Genomic DNA, 26,141 nt, shown 5'->3' with positions numbered 1-26,141 from the left:
GAAGTGGAGAAATCATGCATCAGGGGTTGGGTGCCATTGTGCTTTTGCTCACTTAAGCTGTTGCAGGGGTATGAAGTTCAGCATGATCCAAGGTCAGGGGTTTAGAGTGATTGTGTAGATGTACGAGTCTTAGGCGGTAGTGGCAACCATAATGGGCCATCTCATGACTGAGATGCATGTGGTTCGCTTATGAAGAAAACCATCTCCGAGTGAGCGTTCAGTCACAAGGACTGTCCCTGCGAATGCAATTTTTCCCCAATTAGTCACTTATTCGCCCTACTTCAAACAGCAAGGGGGAGTTCCTCAATGTTAGTAAAACTTGTCAATATTGTCATTTGTCTGATCTTAATGGCAAATTTATGTATATTATTGTAAATCTATAACACCTATAGAGAAAAGGCTTTAAACCTTGAACTTGAAGCAAAGATTATAAATAGCCTAATAGTATTGAACATTTAACTTCTTGTACTTGAATTCGGCATGCTATGAGGGAATGTACCTCTTGCTGTATAGTTTCTATGAAGTGATTGGTGCTTGAACATTCCAGGTGACTCATTTTTCAACTTAAATGCATCTGCATTCAGCCTTGTGGCTGTAGCTCTGCATAGCCAAGGCCAAATTATGGCCTGCTTTCAGTCTGGTTCCTTAGACCAGCTTACTGTATGAGCAAACTGGCTCTGTCAAAAATAAGTTTTAGCCCCTAACAGTTATTTGCAAATCAGTTTCTGAATACAGAATATTATCCCAACCCCTGATCTTCACTAGAGGATATTTACATCTTGTGAGGGTCCTGCGTAGTGATGAGTCAGGTACCGCTGGGATGATATATTTGTGTCACTTCATTCAAATGCACTCCTTACTTGTCTTTGATCCAAATACTGATTTGTGTTTACAGGAATGGGAACTGGTTGTCTTGGGCAAATTGAAGTGGAACCTGGCTGCTGTCACTCCAAATGATTTCATTGAGCATATTATAAGGAAACTTCCACTGCCTGTGGATAAACTGGATCTGATCCGTAAACATGTGCAGACTTTCATTGCTCTTTGTGCAACAGGTAGTGTATTCAATACATAAGTAGAATGTATACATTGTATTTCTTCCTTTGATGTGTTATAAGTATGAGGGATAAAAGGTCCACTGCCAGGTGCTGATATTGTTCTTGAACCACTTCAGGAAGTGTTGCAAATCATCCACATTTACTTCTCGTAAAACCTTAAATTAAAGTTGACTTATGTGGGCTAGTATCTTTAGTAACTTAATGCAGGTTCTCGTTGTGGGCAAATGATCAAATGCCATCTCATTACAGTCATGCGAAACTTTTTGGACTAAAATAGTGTTGTGCAATGGAGAGAATTTCTTATGTGTTGGTATGTTTGGTGGGCATATCAGTGACAAGCCCTGAATGCAGCGACACTTCAAAGGGCTTTTGTATAGTTAAGGACATTCCTCTGTTCTGGTGAGCCAACGGTTAGGCTATTTCTCCTCTTGGAGGTGGACCACCTTTTATAGATCAGACATGAAGATGAGAGGCGGGTGAGAAAACGTGAGCGTATTGTTCCAGCTGAGCCCAACACTGAAGCATGTCATGTTTTCATATCTTATCCCCACTTCTCACGCCTCCCAGATGCTCCGGGGCATGACTACTTTCCCATAATCAGGAGCCTTTGTGGGGCTGGTTCTCCCAGCCAAGCCTGCACCCTACATTACCATAGGCGGTAATGGGATCCAGTGCACCACCCTTCTGCCCCCGAGCTTAACTCTTCCTCCCTGGGGTTGCATAGCTCCCCAGGAACCTCAGGAGTGATTCCAACTTTGCGAAAAGTATAATATGAAAAAGATTTGGATGGGGATGAAAATAGGCTGAAGTGGATTCTTCTAGTTAATTCGGCAAAACATAGAACATTTGTTGCTGCTTTGACATAAGACGTAGACAGAATGCATGAGTGAATTAGAAAGAATCTGTCCCTTACTAGGATGTGCATTGGTAATAGTTCTGATAAGAAAGCTTAGAGATTTGGTTTGAGAAATTGCTGATTCTAGTCTAACACACACCTTTTATAATCTCTTGAAACATCTTTTGTGTTGAGCAATACACAAACTAGTTTCTAGTTCAACAACAGGGATTTAAGGGGTATCTGAAAGTTTTTAATTGCCAGGCAGATGTCTTGACTGCTGCGTCTCTTTCCCCTGTACACTGTGCATTCTTTGCCGCGAATTCAGCATCCCCCTCTTTTCTCAGACATGCATAAATCAAGGCCCCTGTATCTGAATGATAAAAGAAGAGAAGAGCGTAGGAAAAAAGGACGCTAATTTTTAATGGTCCCTCGCTTTTGATAAAACAGTTCCGTTCAGGACACTTGGTGAGATTTGGTCAGGCAGCGTAGACCGGTTCAGTATTAATTAATAACATGGAGGGCTTTCAGAAATATGCAAATGGCTGTAAGGCTTAGCTAGAGACCGCAAAACAGGGGACAAAAGCAACGACCCCCCATTTCATATGCAGAGGCATGTAAGGGGTCAGTGCAGAAGGAGAACCCCGATAAAATCTTTCTCCGGAGGGCAGTTTGACGCTGGCCTGCGCAGGAACAAGCTCATTAAAAGCGATTATACCCCATTCTTTCTGTTAAACACCAAGCACCCCATCTGCTTCTCCTTCACAGGTCTCCTTCACATTCAAAACCACAAGCAACTTTATAAAGTTGTTATTTGGCCAATATTTACTTTAAGCCGAAATGTTCTGTAAAACAGGAAGATCTCATAATACAGGGGGCAAATCTGGAACATCAGGCAAGTTTTAAGCTGTCCTAAGAAAAATCCTTTACAAAAGATATATAAATACTATAACTAGTGACCGTTGGGCAGTTCATCAGGACTGAAAATGAAATCTACCAATTTTATGTCATTTCTCGTTCGAGATCTCTTTTGAGTTCTGTTTCCTCCTACATCGGCCTCACTGCTGTTGCTCAAGACTCAACACTGGAGCAAGACTGAAACAAGTTGTTACAGGATTTTAACAGTCAAGAAGGATTCCTGTTTTCAATTCGTCTGATTGCTTTGTCTTGACAGCAACGACCAGCCCACCTCTTTGATGAAGAGATAACTTTAAATTAAAGATATGTTCAAAAGTGTTCAGATGTGACCTGTAAACAAGTTGTTGTGTCATTCAGTTACTCTGTACTGATTGCACTTCCTTAAACAGCGGGTATACTTTCATTCCTGCGTCCGTCTCTCGCACAAATGGATCCGCAAGCATACTCGATCCCGGATAAGGGCGGATAGATGAGTTTGACACATGCACAGTACGTCACCGAGGGGACTCGGTTCATTGAACACTTTGTCGCGCATGTTCTGTTGTACAAGTTTCATCCGCGCGGTCTCAAAAAATGTGCTGCACGTGAACGGGGTGTGTGGACGACCGTGAAGACTCCTGATGACGAAAATGACGTCATGCAGGTGGGGCAAGGACTGCCGGACTATACTTTTGCCTTGTTCCATAATGAGACGCAACATGGTTGAGTAATTAAAATATAATTCCTTTTAAATACAATTATATGAATATTTATGCTAGTTGGTGCCAGAGTATGCCAGAGCATCTTGCTATTCAACAGTTTACTTTCTGACTCGTTCCATTTGACTGTGGCCTGTGATGGGTGATATATTATGATGCCAAATTCAAAATGTTTATGTTTGACCTTAATCAATCGGCCAAATATGGCCGCTCAAAACGGGACTTTCTGTTAAACCGACAACTAATAAGCTTTGCGTCTGTATGGAAGTCTGGCAGCTGATTTATTGCCCCTCAATTCATCGCTCTCTTTGGCTTTTTCTCAACTTTCCGGACGCTTAATTAATTTACAAGTTAAATGCGTATACAGTGCATTGCACCCACCAAGGAGCTGGCTGTGTTGGCACAGGTCTGGGGATGCAGTGTGGCAAGGGCAGGAGAATGGTCCATTGAAGGGGTGAGAGGCCGGTGTACCAGGCCAGCCAGCCGCCGCTTACTAGGAGCCTTCCATCACAGGCGTCCCCACTCAGCTACATACACTGTTTATCCTCTGCATGAATATCAATGAAGGCGGGCAGAATACAGCCATTCTTCCTTTAACACTCTCACAAACCAGAGTGTTCAGCTCTGCCACTAGCACGCGTGTACTCTTGTTTCCTCAACAAACCTGTCTTGTCTAGAGTGTGAAAAATCAGATTGCAGCCCATTAAGCACGCACGAACTGTGTGTGGGCACCTAGTTTCAACTATATGTTTTTGTCTCCTGTTGCAAAAAAAGAGTCGCAATGCAATTTGTTTTGTCCTCCTTCTGCTTGGCTAGAACTCATCCGTGATAATTTTTTCTCTGGCTTGGATTCAACTACAAAAGAAAGAGTGTATAATAAGTTCATTTATTTGTCAACACTCCGTCGCAAAATGAGAAAACGGCTGGCTCTGAATGTTAAGAAGGCAATGAAGGGATGGCTCGTCAGCTATCAAAGGGCCCGCGTCTTTGATTTTTCCTAAAAAGAAAGGGGAAGAAAAATCACCCTCAAAGCCATCACATGCAGTTTGCTTTGCAATTGAATATGGCAATATGGTAATGCAGAGACTGCCAGGGAGTGTGGGACCATGAGTCCAGAGGTGGCCCTGCATCAGAGGAATGGCACAGGGGGAATGGAGTGGGTAGGAGGCTCTATTCTTTTGCCAAAACCTTACGAAGGTCTGGACAGCGACTAAAGAATGATGCTTAGAGAAGCGGAGCCCCCCTCAGTCACCCCTGCTGTCTTAAACTCGACAACACCCTCCCCCAACACCCATCTTTTGTGCAGCCTGTCGGTTTGAATTGGAATCCAAAGAGAGAGCTTGATGTTGCATCTCTCAATTGGATGAGATGAGGTGATGATTTTGGACAATGAGGCCACACTCTCTTGCTCACTAGACCCAGGTCCGCCAGCGGCCACACTCAATTAATATGCTAAAACATAGCGGCAACGCTGACACAAATCCAGGGCTGTTGTAACAACAAAGCCAAAGCATGTGTGCCATTCATTGGCCCCAACTTCAGGGCTATGAGTCTGTAGAAAAAAAATGCTGAAAAACACACTGAAAGAGAAAACCGTAGAAAAAAGAAGACAGACAAAAATCAATGCGGCAGTGGGCAGACGGCCTAAGCTGTTCAATTCTCACTCCCTGTTTATTCTCTTCTCGTCTTTTTTTCTTTCGCTCTCTCAGTCCGTCGTCCTTTTGGGCTTCAGGCCCATTCACAAGCTGTCTTATTTGCATTATGAATGACAGCGAGAAAGCTAACAAGGTTATTGGTCTTTGAGATGTACAGCTGTGACCACACGTGGAAAAAGGACCTACAGCAGTGAGCACTGGCAGGGGGACTGTGGCTCTTTATTCCACCCTTTCCGAAGGCTATAGGGCTTTTTTCAGGGAGCACACGATTTACTTAGGAGCTGGAAGAAAAGGGGCTGATCTGCAAAGGGTGACTGGAGGAGAGGGATGGGGTGGGGTGCTTTACAGATTCGTTTCGAGCCAAGTGAACCCTCATTATCCTGGGCTGCAGTCATTAGCAAAGGACCGTGCACAGATCTAATGGAAAGAGCCCTTTATTATTAGCATGTCAGATTTTTGTTATTTTCTCTGCATAAGTCACACTTTGGGATAAAACTGTGCCTCTGTAGACCATTTAATTTACTTTGTAGGAACTAAAAGCTTTACACATACTAATGCAAGGTTTGCTCTTCCTTTAGACTTCAAATTCACCTTGTACCCTCCATCCATGATTGCGACAGGCAGCGTGGCGGCAGCTATCTGCGGCCTGCAACTCAACAGCACTAACCGTTCACTGTGGGGAGACAACCTTACAGAGTTACTCGCCAAGATCACGAACACAGAAGTTGTGAGTATTGCTCTGTAATGACAACTGCATATTTCACTACTGCAAGCTTTTATTATTTATCAAGATACAGGGGATTAACTTGAAAAATATTTTTTGTGATAACAAGATTCTTCAAAAGAAATAGTAAATACATTGGTCATTTGTGGGTTGAGAGCCGTTGTGCATGTGCCGTGAGAGGAGCCTGTGCATTTTTCCCTATTTACTCAATGGGCTTGTATCCAGCTCCAATTCAATTTCACATTCAGTCACTAAATTACTGGAAGTGAAATGGGATTGACCCTGATTGAGAGAGTCTAAGGACAGAATTCACAGGGCTAGGGGAATGTGTCAGGGATACTATGGCTTTAAGCAAATGACTTGCATACAAATTCACACATGCAGTACTTTACTGGAGGACCACCTCATTTAGTCCTTCAGTTTCTTTTTAAAGCAAAACGTATAAGCAAATAGAACAGAAATAAGATTGACAGAATAACACCGGAACCATGCCTGCCCTACCCGAAGAAGTCAACTCGTTCCAAGATACCCTAGAATGCACTGTTGCTGGTAGAGTGCCTGCTGCTCCCAGCGTGCGGTGTTAAGTTGTACACCATGGCAGAGGAAAAACAAATAGTTGTCCGGAGCAGTAAAAGTGTTCAGTGTCTGAAGAGTGTGAGGTCTAAGGCCGAAGGAATGAGCTGCCTGCTCCATGAACAACTTGTCACATTGCTGGATGCCAACAAGCCATACCTTTGAAAATATGCAGGTAGGGTGAGTGCATGCAACTCCGAGATGACTCAATTGAGTCCAAAGAGATGGAAAAGGATGTTACTCCTAGACGTTGTACACTCTGGCAGTAGTTTGTCAAGTGTAAATTTGAAAAATGTAATGCTTCATGCATTTTGCGAAAACACTTTCAATACATAATTCTTGGGAATTAGCTGATCTGTGATCCAGGCTAACTTGAGAAGCGATGAGATATGCTAGAAACGGAGACAGTTTAAGCTCCTACAAGCTTTTTGTGTACAGGAAACCTTTCTTCCTAGTGAGTCTGAGGGTCATCCAGACTAAGGCAGAGGTTGGGAGGTGAGCGGTCAGACAGAGTATGAAGGAAAGTCAAGCTAATGCCAAATGATGCTGCCAGACTAACCACGGGAACCCTGCTGACATTTGTGGTGTCCAGTGCCTGCAGTTTCCAGCAGACACATGATAGGGCCAGTCAGCTTCTTCCAGTCAGCTAAGGAATGTGTGTAGCCTATGATACACCTGATGAAGCATACTCTGTTCAGCAGTAAGTACAAAGTTGCATGCCAAACTTGGCTGAAAAATTGGTTTGCACAAATATTCTATGGTATCATAAAGAAACATAAATTCGGCCAAACACTTTTAACAGTGTTCCCTGGCACTTCATTCACATTTCCTTAAATATGCCTGGTTTGGAACAATTGATGAATTTGTGGTGTCAATTGAACTACCTCGGTAGCATGGCTCCATATGTCCTAGAATAAGGGTAATATGGGTTTACATAAACTACAGTTTCAGAAACTGATGTGCATACTGAATGTACTCCTAATGCACAGTGAGAACACTTTGAGATTTGGAATTTCCGAAAGTAGGTGAAATGTTTGTATCTTGGAGTCTGGCATGTTGAGAATGCTCCTTTGCCTAAAGTCGTAATGCCTGTTATTTGCAGATGATTTTGTATTTTTAGAGAAGAACTATACTTCGTAAAGCTTTTTTGGGTACACAGGATCATGTGTTAGGCCCCCTGGCCTCTTGCATTAGGCCTCTGGGACATCTTAATCCCTTTCATTTCTCAATGCTATGATGGCCTTGCTCTGAACTCTGCAATCCTTGCTTTTATTTCCCAATAAAAAACAGACATCTTCTCAGGGGCTTCTTAAGTGGCATCTTTGTGGTCTCTTGGTTTGGCTTTTTCTGTCCAAGATGGCACAAAGCGAGTGACATCACTACTATTACCGGTTCTTCGGTACAGCTGCATTTCTCCTATGGTTTCAATCTATTTTCACTAACTCGTCTGACGTTTATTTGGCTTTCTTTTGTTCAAGATGGCATACGCCAAGTGATATTACAACGACAGTTATTTCTTATGTAAAATTGCGTTTGCCTTGTTGTTTCAAACTATTTTCCTCAACTTGTTTGACTTGGTGGGATAGAGGGTGTATTTCATGATAGGACAGGGAGGGACAGGGTTGGATTAAGCAGGGACCACCCAACTCATGATGTATCTACTCAGTGCCACCCTCCTCTTGATCTAATCATTGAGAGCCTCTTCTATAGCAAGTCCTGGTTTTACCAGTAGTCACACATTGAAGCTATTAGAGTTGCCTGAATTAAGCCTTTGGGGTTTGGCGTGAGTTTGGTTCTGCAGCTATAAAGAGCAGTGCACAGGGAAATGTTTTTAATAAGTCAGCCCTGGCATTTTTGTGGTAGGACACAGGCAGTTCCTTTACATGTTTTATGCTTTAGTTAATTTTCTTGAATGAATTTAGTTTTTCATGACTAATAAATGGCACACTGTGGTGGGAAACTAGGGAACTCTGGAGAGATTGCAGCCGTTCACGTCATCCACGACATGAAAGACAACGCCCTGCTATTGGCACCGTTCTCTTCCTCAACAGAAGTCATAGACACCTCTGTCCAATATAGGGTTTAGGGTTGCATGCTTGCTGTCAGTCACAAAACAGCTTTTTGTTGTGTGATGATTTCTACAGGCATGAAACCCTTGCCAGACATAGGTTTGGACTTTTGGCCATCAGTTTTTAATTAGCAGTAAATGTCAAAGGAATGCAGTCTCTCCACAAGTAACACATTCTCTATAGGCCCTTCCCATGAGTCTTGCATAGCAAAACTTCCCAAAGACGCCTGGTGTGCCTCAGACATACCCACTAAACGGGAGAAGAACTTTGATCCCAGCACATCCATTTAGTTTCACTAGAGGGCATTAATGCTCCTTTTGTTGACAGCATCCTAGTGTGTAAATCATCTAAAATCATGACGTGTGCACTTTGGAGCCACCAACTGTCTGTTTAAGCGGTTAATTCATTGTCATATTCTACCTATAAAAACTCTCTTGTATAGTTTACAGCTCATGGTTTATTTCTATAGTACAGGATGATGACTCTGGTAGGTCGGAGTTAAGAGATCCCCTTAAGCTATTACATGCTGTTGTGAAAATAAGAGGGTGAAAAAGTAAAAAAACGCTACACAATATGGGTCTATTTAACAGCTAATTAGAGTTTTTGTTTTCACAGTTCACAGGACTATATAATGTTTTAGATGCATGCTATGGTGATGCATGTGTGTTCATATGCAGTAGTGTCAGGTAGAACTCAAGTGCAACTCAATGTATTATTACATAATTGCTATTTGTAGATAAATAATCCAATTTTTATTAAATCTGACTGCCAACAGTGAATGATGGTGTAAGTTTACCTTTCCTCTTATTTACACAGTATACCGAACTACTTCAGCGTTCATTCTTTTCTGTAAAAGCAAAGACACATCTCAGCATGCTACTGTTTGTTTAACGCCATGTATCTGATGCCGTTGCAGGATGTGCTAAAGGCATGCCAGGAGCAGATTGAGACAGTGCTGATGAATAACCTGAGGGAAGACCGCAGGCAGCAACAGAAACGGCAACAGCAAGAACAGGGTGCCCCCCGCAGCAAAGCACTTGATGACCAGGACCAGTCCAGCACCCCCACCGATGTACGAGACATCAATTTGTGAGCTTGCTGCCAGAACGCTGTCAATCTTCAAGAAAAAAACGACAAAAAACAAAAACGACAAAAAAAAACAACCCCAACAAAAAGTGCTTGCTAGTCTTTGTAGAGTTTTATCTTCATTTTCCAGTAAAAATGCTCCCATTATTTACAAAAAAAGAGAAATAAATGAAATCTATTTTAGATACAAAATAGATATTTTTAAAACCATTTGATACTGATTCTAAAAGCTCTACGGTGCCTCAGACTCTTAGAAGGGAAGCGTGTAGTATTTTGCAAACTCTTTTGATTGTGTAAACATAATATTATGATATTTAATGCAAAAGTGATAGCATAAAGGTCTTTTCAAAATAGAGTCTACAGTATCGGACTGGCATGAAAGGGTACAAAAAGTGGGGCTATGTTTTTTTCCTTTTTGTTTTGGATTTTTTTTTGGTTCATGTCAGAATGCCTGAACTTGAACACACAGAGGTGCCATGAGGCTGTTAATTGGATGCACCCTTTCACTTGGCTGTGTTCTGAAAGTGCATTAGGACCAGAAAGAGGGATTAAACCAGAGCAGTTAGACAGAACTCTTACGCTAAGAATTTAGCTCTTTTGCTAAAAGAGCGGGGGGCTTATTGTTATGAAAAAAATATTTGTGTTAAATAAGCAAATTATTGTCTTGATGTTAAAGTTACAGACACTTCAAATAAGCTTTTGTCAAGCTGCTTGTGTGCATGCATTTATGTGTGGTGTATGTTAGCTCATGTATAAGTTACCTGGGCTTTGTTTAATCATCTGCAAAGTTCTTGGTGATTGAGACTGGCTCAGTGGCGGACACCTGGTCAAAGGACTGGGCAGGGGATTGAAAAAAATCCACAATGCTTTGGTCTGCTTTTAAGGCCTCCTGTATCAGTGCCTTATATTAAATGCTTTTATTTACTGGCCTGGAAACTGCTTGAGGGCTGAGCCCAACCCAGTGCACAGAACAAGAGGCGGAAAGAAAAAGGAGCGGGCAAAGACGTTCCCTCATATCTTCTGAAGGCCAGAAGAGTTGTTTTTAAGTTGTGTAGGAAGTTGCACATCATTGCAGCCTCCCACTAAATATTACAATTGTATTGTATACAGTCAGTCTATTACGTATTTTGTTGTGTGCGTGTTGAAGGAGGCTTAGGCTGTGTTTGCAAAAACGGCTGGCCAAGGGATGTGTAGTGAAATTCTGGATTTGCAAACAAGCGTATGTGAAATCTACAAGCAGTGCAAGAATGTCCAGGCAAGAATGATCGAGGATGATGAAGCTCAGATTGTTAGAGGTGTGAAGCATGCTGCTGAGATGAGGACGCCGATATAGTTAGGAGGAGAAACAGGAAAGCAGGCCAAAGGTGAACAACGGCTATGGTTTCCGGATATCACCTGATATTTAAGATCTTAACCTATTTGTCTGTTTATTTGTTTGTCTTTTAGTTTTTTGTCTCTTGTTTGAATTACAGACCAGTATCTAAACCAGTTTAATTGATACTGCCAGCACGTAAATGGGAAAGATGACTCTGTCGCTTTTAGTAGCAAAGTACCTTGAAAGCATGTTTGCCATTGGGCGATAAATGGTTAGGGTTGAAGAGTTATTTTTCTTTTCATTTTTCTTGACATTATGACGATAACAGCAACAAAATAATAGGAATTATTCAAATTAATACAAAAATGAAGACCAAAAACCAAACAACAAAAAGCCAGATAACATTCAGATCGAAATGGAAGAAAAATGTTTGTTGATTTGCACGCTCCAAGGTCAGTTTTCTTGAAATTAGAAAAGACGAACTAGTGTAACTGCACCATTGCAGAAATTGTTTTATATAGTGCCTTGAGTCTGATGAAGACTTCTACCCTGTTTTGCTGTGCTTCAGTCAGACTGCCTTAGCATAAGATCCACTAACCAGTCATCCAAAATATGCTGCTTCCAAAGGTTGAACTGGTATGGGGTTTGATCATTTCTACAAGTCATTACAAAGTGGCTAAAAACAGGGTGCATCAGCAGCACAGTACAGCTTTCAGATGCTGAATTCTCATAGCTTACCTTTAAAAGGGGCAGTCAAGCTTTGGTTTGTGTCCGTGTGTGTATGTGCGTGTGTTCGTGTGCATGTCTTTCTGTGGGTAAAGGAGATGGTGTGGATGCTTTAGCATTTCAATCATTAACCTCCATTCTCCAGAAATAGTTCTAAGCGACGTTTGAGTTTCACATTTCCTCCATCCTCACACCCAAACCCCTATCTATCTTATTGTATTAGTTTAGTCTGTCTTGTTATTTTCCCAGCTCTGCTCTGAAAATGAATTACAGTACTGTTATTTGATTGTATGGGTGGATATATGCTTCGAGTTTGAATATGGACCCAAGTTACGTTTCAAGTTGCGTAAGGTGTATGATACTGTATTCCAAAGTGATGAGAGATAGAAAGGGTGTGAAGACATCAATCAAGTGTCAATATTGTTTTTGAGTTATTATTGTTTTTTTCCGCTGCTAAAAAGCTATGATTTTGTTTCATCTTATACACAAAAAATAACATTACATAGTTGTGATGTCACATCAGTGTGCTGCTATTTTATAAACAACTGTATTATAATTATTTTACTGCTTACAGAATACTTTGAGAATACAGAAGTAGAGGGTAAAAGAAGAACATGAAACGAGTATTTTTGACTGGAAATGCTCTTTGTACAGTGTGCTCTTCTTAAGGCATGTTTCTTTACCTTGTAATCCTTCTTTCCTCTTCTTTCTGTGTCACATTCTGTAAGTGTGGTATCTCTATACCTCAGGTTTACTGGACATAAAAGACTTTCTCATTACCTCAAACAACTCAAACAACAACAGTTTATCGGGAACCTGGAAAGGACAACACACAGAAGTTTTAATATTTCTACAGTGTTTGATGTGGTAAAATCATGGAAATTTGATTGATAAATGGCATTTAAGGTTCCCACCTGGACTTCAAAAATAGTGGATGGAGGAAGGACGCAAAACAAGAAAAGCGTGCATTACGAGTGGTTATGTCTCATGTATTCAGCGTGTATTGATGGATGTAAACCTGTAAATACTGACCAAACGGCAGTGTGAAAAGGCCTCCTCCCTCCACTATCACTTTATCATGTACCTCAGTTATATCTGTTGCACAACCTCTGTTCAATAAATATCTGCTTTAAAGAGCGTGGTGCTATGTTGGTTCTCTGTTATTCTTCCCTTTTATGATATGTACAGAAAAGTCTGGATTACAACCAACTCAAGTTTAAATTCACATTTGGCAGACGCTTTTATCCAAACGCACTGAGGCTACATTAGCAAGTATTTGCATTACCTAAGACTCTAAACCATGTTCTTGGTGTTGCTCGCAACATACTCTACCAGCTAAGCAACAGGAACACAAAACCAGAAATAAAGTACATTATTTTAGTTTCATCTACCAGAATTATCTGCTGACCAATTGTCACAACAGACTTGTGGGGAAGAATAAAGAGGTACCCTAACCAGGTTGAATAAATGAGTGATGACACGAGGGCTTGGAAATTCTGGATTTTCTTCGGATTTCTGTTAAACTCCAGCAAAATCTGTCATTGAGAGTATGCTTGAAGTAAATGGAGAGGACATGCTGTATGCTAAGGTCAATAAACTTACCATAAAAAGATTTTCGCCTCCTGTTGTCCTTATTTTAGTCATTCGGTAGCATCTTAAACGTCGTCAAAACGAACAATAAGTCCAACATTTTGTCAGACATAAATGTGAGTTTGCATTTAAACGCCTAAACCAACAAAAATATTAACAAATAACTTCGCGGGTTCTAACAAAACTGATCAACAAAAAACCGTTAACTTGAATGACTTTTGAAAGACGACGTCACTCACTTCCAACGACCAACAGGCGCCGCCAATAACTGCAATCGCCTCTACGTCACGCTCTGTGCAAGCTTCCGGCTTATCAAATAAGGAGATAAGAGCTTTCAGTGCTGCGGTCACTCCAACAAATATTAAACGTATGTCACGAAGAGCAAGATCCGTTACAGCTTGTGACTTATTCATGTCTCAACAGAAGGATAACTTACAATTTACGACGCTGTTTATTGCATCTGTATCCCCGCAATAATGCTTGCTTTCGGTTTAACCGTAGTCCGCCAGTAAGTTGCCATTTTCTTTTTAGTTTTCTCTTATTATTTGTCTACTGTTAACTGTTTATTATTGCGTTATTTATAAGAATAACAAAAAAAATCGTACACAATACTTTAAAGGTCTTTTTTTAAAATAAATATTACATAACTCATTATCATGATAGATCCGTATTAAATCACGAGGGAGGCTGAGATTTAGTAGATTTAGGTACACAAGTTATTGTGGGAATTTTGTTTCTAATTCTATATTCATCCTCGAAAGAAAGATTTGCTCTGTTTGCAAAATTACGCAGCGTACGTAATACTTAAACAGACGTAAACGGATATCTGTTGATAAAACAGATGTTTTCTTGTTGTTTGGGTTCACAAGTGGTGAGACGCAGTGCAACAAAGACGGACTTTTACAAGGTAATACAAGACTGAACCCAGTGTAGTATATTTCAGCTATTAAGCGTTAATCATTATCTTAATAATCAATAATATGACATTGGGATCATTTGCTTTAAGGTCAAAAGATAGACGCTCCTTTGTCTGATATTGGAACACGTCAGTCTGAGGCTGCTGGGCTGTATCTGAGGGATGTCAAGTTTACCAACGTGTTTGTGAGCGACATGATGCGAGCCAAACAGGCAAGTTTAGTCGAAATGTCAGCTGATCACAGCCAGGTGGCGTTATTTCTCCTAAAAGGTTATTTTTACTACATTTATAAATGTACTACGTTTATAAAAAGAGGAAGTTACACAATCAGGTTTCTATGGATGATTGATCGCAGAGCTTTACAAAATATACTTTATTTGCCACGTTTACTTGATAAGTATTAATTATAGGTTTTACTAAATATAATGAATGTAACGATTATGAATATTATATTGACATCACGTTTTTCATCTAAGGTATTAACAGTGCAACTTTTATGGAAATAATACATAAGGCATCGATCACAACAGCAATGGTGGAAAATGCAACTGGGTTGACACTAGATGGGGACATATTTTCTAAAATATACTTGTAGAAAATCCCAATATATTTACATATGAATCCACAGTCCTGAATATAAGATTCCTTAAAATCAGAGGAATGCCAACAGCATTTTTGCTGATATGTGTCACTGGTATAACTACATTGCTACCACAGTTAGGCCTACTATTAGTTTCTAACTTCTTGTTTAACTTGAAATTAATAATCATATCTCTGTAAAATTACAGACTGCTGAGATTATTGTGAGGAATAACAGAACGTGCCATGATATAGAATTACTAACTCATCCATCACTCAAAGAGAGAGTAAGTAAATTGACTTGCATTTTACATTAACGGCTGCACAGATGTCTTTTCATATTTTTTTTGTACGTTAATTTTGATTATTTCTACCATTATTTGGGCAAAAGTGAATTCTACATTTTTATAAATAGATAGTTGATTACAGGTATTTCTGTAGTGTTTTGGTATAGCTGAGGGAGGTCAAGTCAAAGACATGAAAAACATGGCTAAAGGAGCCGGACAGCCTTTCCCAGAGTTCACCCCTCCTGAAGGAGAGACAATTGAGCAGGTAAAATCTGTTGTGTTCGAATTGTAGAAATGTGAGACATTTTTAGATTAAAGTGACCTTCAGTTGCTTGTGTTTGTATTGTGTATTTGTATTATGCATTATGCATTATGTACCGTATATGTGTGGTTAGCTAAAGAAATTACACATGTAAACAGAAAGCCTGTATTATTTTAAGGTGAAGGCACGTGTTAAAGATTTTCTTCAGGCCATGTTCCAGCGAATAGTTGATGACCACCGAGACAAAATACAAGATGAGATAACTATACCTAAAATGGACGGGCCTCTCGCGGGACTCCCGGATGATGGGCTTTTAGGTGAACCTGTCCATGCATTGGTGGTGGGCCATGGTGCTTATATGAGCATAGCAATGCTGTATTTCTTTGAGGACCTAAAGTGTTCCTTGCCCTATGGATCAGACCCAGCTCGAAGGTTTTCCCTCTGTCCAAACACTGGAATGTGCCGGTTTGTCATCACTTTGAAATGTAATAATGGAGACATTGCACTTTCAGATATAAAATGTGTGTTCATCAACAGAAGAAACCACACCAAGTAGGAAAGAGTAAGCAACAAAATGTTTACATGTATTGTGCAAGGAAGTGTGTGGCACTAGACGCTTTTAAAGCAACAGCATGCACGTTTTTGTGGCCCAAACTTAACTTCAGGGACACACCAGCAAAGAATAGAGTCCATGTAGATTATTTCTGATAACTGGCAAAAGAAATAACATGTAACTTATTTGGCTAGCAATAAAAGTATGTCTAGCCAAGATTATATTTGGGTTATCAGTAGAAGAACCATTACTTGGCTAAATTTAAACGTTACACAACCCATTCAACAAAGCGTTTGTTTTATAGAAATTAATATACAGTAAAATTCAACAAATTCTTTGTTTAATACGATTATTTCACAATAAAATAATAGTATAAATGAATATTAATATAAGTTAAATTAATATAATTTTTTTTTATATTATTACCCACTAGCCAAACCGATCAACAAACACAGACCGGAAATTATCTTTGGGACAGACTCTTGACTCCGATGAAACTGTCTTCATCTAAATTTAGAAATGTGTGATAGACACAAAAAATGTGAATTGTGTTAAAAAATGTGAAAGGGTCACTTTCATCAAGTCTTGGCTTTAGTGAATTTAAACAAAATATTAGCCTCCAGGAATAATGCACAATATTTATTTTTAAAATGAAAGATTTATTTAAAAAAAATTCCCTTGCAGTGCACTCGCAGCAAATATAGGAAGATTTATTAAAAAAATATTTTTTGTATGGGGGAATAAACTACAATCATCTAGGTTATTTATTCAGATTTCAAGCATTGCCTTAGATTGACATGCAAGTTCTCATTCGGACTAAATTTCACTGCAATAAAGGTTGCAGAGTATTAACACGTTCGTTTGTGCCTCTTGTTTACAAAAACAGTTAGAGAGTGTCCTGACATGTACTGAGTTTATGTTGGTAAAATCACTGAACAGTCAGAAACACAAACAGCTTCTCTGACCGCACTGGGTCAAAATGTAAAAAAATCAGGTTTCAATTAAATCCGTTTTTCTTGCATTTTTTTTATTTATTTTTAAACCTTATATTGTTTCAAAATAAATTAAATCTTTTTTAAATAAAACATCTTTATCAGTATACTGTATGTCTCATATACTATATGAGTTCTACTCACACATATGATGACCTGATTATTTATTTATTTGACCCAATTCAAACGTTTCAGTTCAATATTCACAGTGATTTGATACATTGGCCTGTATTTGATATTTTTTTAGATATTATTATTAAATATAAATGTATGAATACTTAAATATAAATAATTCAGTGGAGGTGGCCAGCCATCTCACCATTACTTTGTTAGTGATGTTAATGTTTTTAAAATCAGTCAGAAATGCAGACTTTTAACATTTAGCTCCAAAATCATACATGATAACCGTAAGTATTTGATGATTCGATCGCCATTCATCTATTAAAAGGCCCTAGCAACATTTTCAGAAAAATACTGTCCTTGCCAGAGGTTACAATGGCCATCAAGTTTAAATTTTAACTGATGTGAAGGTAAAAGGACTGACAAACAGTGACCTTATCTAGCTTTATCTATACTAAGGTGAATAAAAAGACACAGGTTATAGAAATTACAGAATAAGGTATAGAAAATATTTTTAAGTTGTAATAACTAGTTATTAAATATTTAACCAAACTAAACAACTAATAAGAATACTCCAGCTAGGAGAATATATGTTTTAGGTTTTAGGTCTTTGACACTTTATACATACACTTAAAAAAACATTACAATAATACATGACTCTTGATCACAAAACCAGTCTTAAGTAGCACAGGAAATTTTTTAGTAAAAGACAAAAATACATTGTATGGGACAAAATTATCGCTTTTTCTTTTATGTCAAAAATCATTAGGATATTAAGTAAATATCATGTTCCATGAAGATATTTAGTATATTTCCTACCTTAAATATATAAAAACGTTACTTTTGTGAGTGGATGGCCTGCTACAGTGCCTGTGATGAACAACATCACAGGCAATTTTCTGAATATGCCGATTTTTTTGCACTCAGATTCCAGAGTTTTAAACGGTTGTATCTCAGTCAGATATTGTCCTATTATAACAACTCATAAATCAATAGAAATCTTATTTATTCAGCGTTAGCAAATCTAAATTTCGAAAAATTTACCCATAAGACTGGTTTTGTTGTCCAGGGTCACATATGTCCACTCATGACATGCAACATAAACCGTAAAGAAAAGTCTGATCAGTAATTGTTTTCCAACGTTGAAGATGGTGCAACTTGCTTTTGTTTCTTCTCTTTTTGCAAATGTGGACTGACAGGACTCTTGGAGAGAAGTACGTCTAAAGGGTCATCACAAGATGTGATTGTCTCTTTAGAAACGTTACTGATGTGCTCACGCTCTTGCTCTCGATTTGGTCTTCGATAGTTTGCTGTTCTTGACCTTGGATTCTCAGAGCCCAGAGGATCAGATGGGTCAACATGCTGACTTCTTCTGTGCCTCAGATATAAATGTGTTTTATCGTTGTTTGTCTGTAGAGACAAATAAACCTCAGTTGGGATTTTATCTTTCTATGTAGCAATCATTACTGCATTAACTGTAACGTATTTCGGATCACACAAAGCATTTTCAGAAGGATTTTCTCTTTTTTCTAAAGAATCATATATTTTTTGAGGAATATATACAGTTTATTTTAATTAAATTGTTATGGTGAAATAGCAAAGCCGTTTGTATGTTATTAGTGGTAAAATATTAAAAGATAATAGAATATAGTTTTAAAAGAAAAGTATACAATTCAAACAATTCCATACTTACTAAAATGTATGGTTGTTTGTTTGAATCCAAGCAAATAAACAGATTACTTTTTAACTCGACAGAAAAGCAGTCTTTCCTTCTTGTCCTTAATGAAATGCCTCCTTTGTAAATAAAGAAGCGTGTCAGCAATTTTCAAATAGAAAAGTAAAAATAACTAAAAATTTAGATAAATTACCAACTTACCTTTTGAATCTTGATAAATGGCTTTCCTTTTTCCATTACTAAAGCTTAATTTCAAGTGGCTTATCTTCTCTGTATATTGATCTTTCTGGTTGTCTGTTGTGATATCTTCTTTGGATTGTATAGGATAACACACTACTAGAGTGCAGAAGCCTAAAACAGCCATACAAAAAGTATAGACTGTGTGCATGATCAGACTGGATCAGACCAGGGTTTGGGACATGATGAGGTAACTCGCTTCTAGAGTATATAACTGGAGGAAAATCTGTTCAAAAGTCATGTTTGCTTACCAAGAACTATTTCTCATATCTAACTGAACATAAACCAGGTCATTGTCAGGCAGTTCTGGAAGAAGAGATCATATTTATCTTTATTGACCTCTTAGTTAGTTTGTTTGTTCATTCCTTGTTTTGTTAAAAAGGAGACAATAAAAACATACATTTAAAAGTCGGTAACCTTGAAACTTACTTCTGTTAAGATTTAACAACGGAATGACAGTCGTAGCACGCATTTCTGCTTTTGACCACCCGAGGAGGCTCTAAGCTAAGTAAAAAAAAGTTTCAGTCTAATTTAATAGAGCATCTGTAAACTCCTAAAAACCATATAAAGAATATGACAAACAAAGGGGTTAAAAAACAACCTTTTATTTTCATTTCAGTAATACAGTTGGCTGCTGTGCACAGCACATATACGTATAAAAATAAAAGGAAACATTTTCTTAATATATTAGAATTCTCACTTTTTCTATTTTTTTTTAGAACAAAATGATTGGCAAAAAGTTTGTTGTCTCCAACAAATCGTACAATCATCTCAACAAATTGGAACTAAGGCAGAAGGTGAGGTATATGATAGAAAATAGGAGGGGAATTTGGAGGGGGCGTCCGCCCCTCTGTGCAGGAATACAAAACTGAGAAAGAACACAAATGCTGCATACACCCGTTACAGTCATCCTGTAAGCCACAAATGGGGCCGTTTCAAGATGGAGATACAGTACAAAAAACTGGTGGAACTTGCATGAGAGATAGCTGTTTTGTTTTGAGGGTTTAACTTCTAGATACAACATTTCTGTCCAACATTTTGCATTACAATCCATGCAAAATTCTATTCATTTTACTTAAGTATAAAGAGATCTGAAATGTGACAAAAGACAGAGTACAGTGGAGATACATATCAATAAATTAACATAGGCCATCACATACAGTACATAAAAAGCAGTCATTTTGACATTTTTCACATTGCATGCCTATATTTGGGGTACAAAGAGTATTAAATCCATAGACTCATCAAGATCCAACTGAAGATCAAACAGTAACAAGTTCATTCTTTCAACACAATAAAGTTGAAAATAACTTATTTCTCGAAAATAACCAAAGCAATTTGAATAAAAAGAATTTTATGGGAAGTGTGTCATTTTTATGCAACTATATCTCAACCGGACTGAATAAAAAATTTTTTTCCAAACACAAGGTTTCCATTTATGACAAACAGATGCTTGAGAAAATATTTTAAAACAAGCAAGTTGCAATTCTATGGTGCAAAAATCACACACTTCCCCTTTAAAACTCAAACACACTTAGAAAGCATATTGTATAACCATCTGTATATCAATGTACCTGACTCAAACATCTCAGTCATAGAAATGAATCTTCTTTCCATTATTATTAACTCAAAATATCAATGTCAAGTTTTCTGCTGAACTAAATAGCTTAGCCATTAGCGCAAGAGAATTGCAAGGTAAGTCGATACGTTGTAACCTTTAACTGTTCGACCGCAGTGGTAAAGCTCTGATCAGCGAACCTTTGCTTCGCTATTGCACATTGCGGCTGTGACACACAAATCCAACATGTTCTAACATGACTTGCACAAAGGATACAAGTGTACATACGGATGTACAAAGAAATCTTGATTGTGGTAGTTTGAACTAAAATGTTACAAAAGGTTCTTCACAAATGAGAGCCTCAGCCTTTCTTTGACTGAAGTTTGCGAATAAATGATAAAACTAAAGAACTACAAAAACGTTGTAAGCTATGGAGGGGGAATGCCTAAAGATACTGAATTTAAATTCTTCAAATCTATGTTCATTGAGTCAGGAATTTAGTAGTTGGATAGTGTAAGCATAAATGAGCAATTATGTTATCTTAAACAGAAGACGTTTTTTACATTCCAAAGACTTTTTGATGGCGTTCAAGTATGTATTCAACATGTTGGTGAGATTAAATTCCTAACACCTCAATGGAGATCATTCACAATTTTTAGTAAGTTAAAGGGATACTTCACCCAAAAATAAAAATTCTGTCTTAATTCTCTCACCCTCAATGTTTTCCAAACCTGCATACATTTCTTTGTTCTTTTGAATATAAAGAAAGATATTTGGAAAAATATTAGCAACTAACATTTCTGGGACATCATTGACTACCATAGTAGAAAAAAGTCAAGAATTTAGGAAAGCAAAGCGATATACGGCACCTTTGACTACCATTTAAAATGTTCCTACTATGGTAGTCAATGATGTCCCAGAAATGTCAGTTGCTGACATATTTCCAAATATCTTTTTTTCCAATCCAATCCAAATCAAAAACATTACAGATAAACGGTACACTTTTCTGAGTATCAATAAAGATCCATGCAAGCTGTCTTTAATCTCCAAACCTGTGACATAAATATGGATCATAAACTAATTTTAGAAGACCTTAAAGCCTCCATTTGACAGAAGGAACTATAAATTCAAAACAGTGGCATGTCTTCATTGCATACAAATAAAACGAGCCAAAATATCAATAGCTATAAGGCACCAACTAATCACGAAACAGGAATAACTGCAGAAAATAAGTGCTTTCATCTTCATAGGTGATACAAACGAAGATCCAAGTAAACCGATATTTATTCTTCCCTCTGTACCTTTCAAATACTTCTGTGCGGACGTGGCTCTTTGAGGTAATAAAAAGTATTCATTTCACTTCTAAAAGCTGAGGATGTTCGTCATTCCTATGGCCAGCTAAAGTTTACACCAGTTATGGCAAGCACCCATAGTAAGAGGGCAGAAAAAGCTCTCCGACTCTCACATACTCATAACAGAAATCAAAAGCAGCGGAAGACAGCATTTACACAGTTCCAACACAAAGCTACGGAAATATACATATATCATTATTTCAACGAGAATAAATACTGTACGTGTTATTTTTGTTCTTTGCAGTTCACCTCTTATGTTTAGGTTAGCCACGAGAACATCCAACATGTGCAAATTATTGTGTTTTTGCAAGTTTTGATAACAAACGTGGAAGGAAATGTGTGACAGTCATCACTGGGGAGGCCTTGTAGCCTCGCTTCAAGCGGCCATGTTTGCTGAGGGCGATATAAAAGCCCTTGTAAATGGAAGACTCGTATGTGTTGTAATTGTTGGGCAGCAGCATCTCCTTGAACTTGCACTCGTCACGGAAGACCCTCTATAAGAATGGTATGAATGAGATGGTTAGAATGGTTTAACACCCGTGCCCTCCCACCACCTCTCTATGACCCCTCATGCCACAGCCCTCCTTTCAAAACCCAACTACAGTAACTAGGGCAAAGTTCAGGAAAACGTACAGAACACTGTTAAACAGACAAAGTACTTCTTTAAATACCCCAGTGAGTTTGGTTTAGTGATTCTTAACTAATGTGAAAGAAACATCTTTTACAATTATAACATTATTCACAAGCGGGTTGGATTCGTTTACATTGCTCATGCTGTCCGTCAAGTTCTTAACAGCCAATAAGCAAGCCTCAGATAAGCACAAAAATGTAGAACTTATGTCATATTGCGTATAACAATTGTGGGCAAAGTCAGAGATGGGTTAAGCTGACAAGCATACTTTTCTCAAGGATGTTCATCTATTATGATTGGTCGTGTTATTCAGTGGTAAGAGCATTGCGTTAACAGCGCAAGGCTGTGGGTTCGAACCTAGGGGATTGCAAATACCTATGTAAAATGTATAGGGTAAAGCAATGTCGCTTTGGATAAAAGCGTCCTCCAAATGCCTAAATGTAAATGTAATGTGTTAATAACATGCACATATACTCCAAGCAAAGTCTCTGATTTGTGTGTTTGAGAAAAAAATACAATACCTGCATGATTTGAAGTGGAAATTGTATTACGTAATGGCAAGCGTATGCAAATGCTCATATTCAATGTAGCTTGTTTATTAATTTAAATAATAATTCCAGTTTTTATCAGATATCTTAATGCATAATTCGTATATGCGTATAGCGTCTTGTTAAATAAGCAAAGAAGCTATTCATGAGCTACGTGTTAAGAGCTACGTGTTTCTGCCTACGTCATCAAGAAAGAGAATGTGTCATTCGTGGTGAGATCAGGCATCGTAGCAACGCACGTGCAAACTACGTCAAAATTACGTTCAAGCCAAGCGTCACATAATAGACTCGTTCGAGTACACAGTGACTTCATCCAAAGTGAAAGGGAAGGTTTCAGGCCACGATGCGTAAATAGGGGTGCATTTCTGAGCACATCGACACGAAGATGCATACAACAGGCATACCTACCGTTCCGTACAACCTTCCGCGGCTGCTCATTGCGACAAAAAGCTTGCTCTTCACGCCGTACAGACTAACAACCCCTCTCTCTACCGATGAGATTTCTATCACACCTGATTGGACAGAACATCAACGTTACATAAATGACAATGGCACATATGATACAGCTCATTGACTCAATCTGCAGGATGCAAAAGTGGGCGGATCCGGAGGATGCCCCCCGTCTTTGTTCTGCATTTCTTCCATGCTGGCGAATTTCTGATAGTGTGACATGGAAAAATGTTCCTGGGTTTTGGCATGCACTGCACGAGGAGGGCGACGCGTATCGGGGCCGCTGTGTAAAATTAGTTGGCGTCTAAATCCGTCCAAGCATTCGTGTCATGTTTGTGCTAAGGGAAATTCCGCAGTGATTGACACCCGTGTTTATTTTAATAGATATGTCAGATAGAACACGCGTTTATTGCTGTGATGCACAGAGCCATGCAATAAGAATCAGCCAAACAAAATGATGACGGTAATAAAAAAGTAATGCGGATGCTCATTCAATCATTCTCCCTCATCACCATCATCCATCGCATGACATTTCGGGGTGCAACTCACTGTACTGGTTCTCATTATGTACACCGTTTATCCTGCCGTCTTGGAGGACCTGCAGGTGAAACCCGATGCCCACGTTGCAGTACAGCCTCCGCACTCTCTTAATACCCATCAAATAGTCATTCTCCCAGTTCTGGTCCGATTTGTCCATCGAGATCCCCAAAACCGAGCGAGAGAAGAGCGTCTCCCAGCTTTTCTCCAGTAGAGTTGCATTAGTCCTGTCGGAGATGGGGTAGGAGGACACGATTCCGAGCAGAAAGCCAAGCAGAACAAACGCAGTCCACGTCCAGCGCCCGCTGGTCTCGCACATACTGATGAGGAGCCTTTGCGCAGTGGCCATCCGGTTTACCCTCGGGGCACGTGGTCAAAATTAATGACCCTAAAAATACCACTCTTGTTTTTCTTCTTTCGGCATGGTGGCCGGGGCTTATTTTTGGAAGGCAGGTCGGGGCTGCGGGCGTGTAACGCAATAAGCCCCTCGGTAGATGAGAAGAGCAGGGCGGCGGAGCTTGAGCTGGTGGCGGCGGTGATGATGATTACCATGTTTCACCTCTCGCGGTGGGCAAACGCTGGCGTGGGGAGCACCACACACTCGCCGAAATGCAAGCTCACCTTGCCTGGGAGATCTTCAAGATGACATCACCCACCTTCGGGATGACATCACGCTGACCTCACGTCCTCACCCGTTAACACTGGCCCGTTAAGCGTAATGCAGAACGGAGGGGATGGGCGATGAAAAGTTGAGCGCCAGCGATCGATGCGCGAGCTGCAGCACTACGCAAATATATATATATCGCTGTCAATCCACTCGATCGAGGAGCCCGGGAGAGTGAGATCTCACAGGAGAGTATGGGACGTGATGGACTCTTTGGCAGCTCCCAAATTGGTGCGGCGGTCATATGCCTGACGGGCCGCGTCCTTATTTAGAAAGCAGGTGTAAAAACACTCCAGTTGTCACCGCGGAGCCATGTCAATCTCGCGAAATACTTCCTGCGCTGTTTGCTAAGGAAGCTATCACTTGAATGAGCCACCTTGATTTATTTGGGTAAAAATTGGCTAGAAAGATGAGTGTGCTTTATTTTTACACCTGTCAGGTGCGCAAATTTTTAGGTTAAACACGTGACCAATAGGTGGCGATGTGTGACAATGTTGAAATCTCAAGTTCCTGGAGGAGGGACGTTTTTTAAACTGTAGCCTACACATCTTTTATTACGTTTTTGTATATAGGGGCCTACATTATTATTGATGAGTGTTTTTTGCATAAAGCATTATTTACATAATTGTACAGCAGATATCACTCTTGTTGGCTACAAAAAATTTTTGTTTGAGGCTACAAATATGTGAATAACTTCGGGAATTCATTTGGCTTCGAAAGCAAATTAACCACAATTAACTCCATTTCGCTTAACATTGTTGCAGAACCATTTTTTTTTTAAGTAATACATAAGGGAAACACGGTTAAAGCAACACTATGGAACTTTTGGTTGATAACCACAATTGTCTCTTCCCAGTTTTGTGAATAATGCAGCGGAAGTAGAATTCGTCCAGTTAAGAGTTGTTCGACAATTTTAGAGACATTATTTTAAGGTTGAAAAACTACAAAGTTTTGCTTTAAACAAGCTCTATTACTTATCTTCAGATTTGTATAAGCCTGTTAATTCCTTTTAAGTCTTTGTATCCGTTATTGCTGCTCAAGTATTGCATACTTTATTTTCTTTTTTTATTAATGAACTCACTTCATCACCATATCAGGGCAGTTTGGAGAATAATTGTTAAAAGACTTAAAAGTAATGAATGAATTATAATTACATCGGAGGCAGACTGAATCACTATGGATGACAAAATAGCCCTTTTCCATGTAAAGATGGCCCCTGTTTCACCTTCCTTCTTACATCCTCAGGAAAAAGGGCTGGAAATCGTTGTCAAAAAATGAGAACAAAAGACAATGTACCATTAGTTAGCCGTGGTTCACAGTATCATCTTAAGTGGGTATACTAAAATGGCATTTACATACATTATTCCTGTAATATTTTTATGTAGGATTGGACTTAATCCACAAGGAATTGTTTGGTTTATTAAGGGGTTGGAGTGGAGTGATAATAAAGGTAAAGCGTATCGATGAAGTCAGGAAAGTAAAGTTGTTTCAGAGGCAGAAGAATTACATTTTGATAACAGATTACCGGACAAA

General features: G+C 39.1%; 3 protein-coding genes and 1 long non-coding RNA gene across 6 annotated transcripts in view; 2 read left to right on the top strand and 2 right to left on the bottom strand.

The window, feature by feature from the left end:
* ccnd2a (cyclin D2, a) overlaps window positions 1-13,269 on the top strand; it is a 126,840-nt gene extending 113,571 nt beyond the window's left edge. For all 3 annotated transcript variants that reach the window (XM_056739450.1, XM_056739451.1, XM_056739449.1), the window contains 3 exons: window positions 896-1,055; window positions 5,743-5,891; window positions 9,447-13,269. In XM_056739450.1, coding sequence (XP_056595428.1) covers window positions 896-1,055; window positions 5,743-5,891; window positions 9,447-9,623 — 486 coding nt within the window. In that variant the 3' untranslated portion in view covers window positions 9,624-13,269. The remainder of the gene's footprint in view (window positions 1-895; window positions 1,056-5,742; window positions 5,892-9,446) is intronic.
* Window positions 13,270-13,408: 139 nt separating this feature from the next.
* tigara (TP53 induced glycolysis regulatory phosphatase a) lies at window positions 13,409-16,943 on the top strand. Its single transcript, XM_056739453.1, has 6 exons — window positions 13,409-13,755; window positions 14,117-14,154; window positions 14,254-14,375; window positions 14,952-15,029; window positions 15,184-15,294; window positions 15,470-16,943. The coding sequence occupies exons 1-6, from the start codon at window positions 13,724-13,726 to the stop codon at window positions 15,845-15,847; spliced, it is 759 nt and encodes a 252-aa protein (XP_056595431.1). The 5' UTR covers window positions 13,409-13,723; the 3' UTR covers window positions 15,848-16,943.
* LOC130413912 (uncharacterized) lies at window positions 16,851-19,044 on the bottom strand. Its single transcript, XR_008905557.1, has 3 exons — window positions 18,833-19,044; window positions 18,650-18,750; window positions 16,851-18,366 (listed from the first exon to the last, which is right to left on the bottom strand). It is a non-coding gene; the product is annotated as an uncharacterized LOC130413912 (long non-coding RNA).
* Window positions 19,045-19,463: 419 nt separating this feature from the next.
* On the bottom strand, window positions 19,464-26,041 carry fgf6a (fibroblast growth factor 6a). Its single transcript, XM_056739429.1, has 3 exons — window positions 23,957-26,041; window positions 23,366-23,469; window positions 19,464-22,272 (listed from the first exon to the last, which is right to left on the bottom strand). The coding sequence occupies exons 1-3, from the start codon at window positions 24,291-24,293 to the stop codon at window positions 22,072-22,074; spliced, it is 642 nt and encodes a 213-aa protein (XP_056595407.1). The 5' UTR covers window positions 24,294-26,041; the 3' UTR covers window positions 19,464-22,071.
* Window positions 26,042-26,141: the final 100 nt, after the last annotated feature.

Source organism: Triplophysa dalaica, chromosome 24 (assembly GCF_015846415.1).
Source record: "Triplophysa dalaica isolate WHDGS20190420 chromosome 24, ASM1584641v1, whole genome shotgun sequence".
Classification (NCBI taxonomy): domain Eukaryota; kingdom Metazoa; phylum Chordata; class Actinopteri; order Cypriniformes; family Nemacheilidae; genus Triplophysa; species Triplophysa dalaica.
Note: the sequence above shows the minus strand (reverse complement) of the source record. Positions and strands in the feature narration are given on the sequence as shown.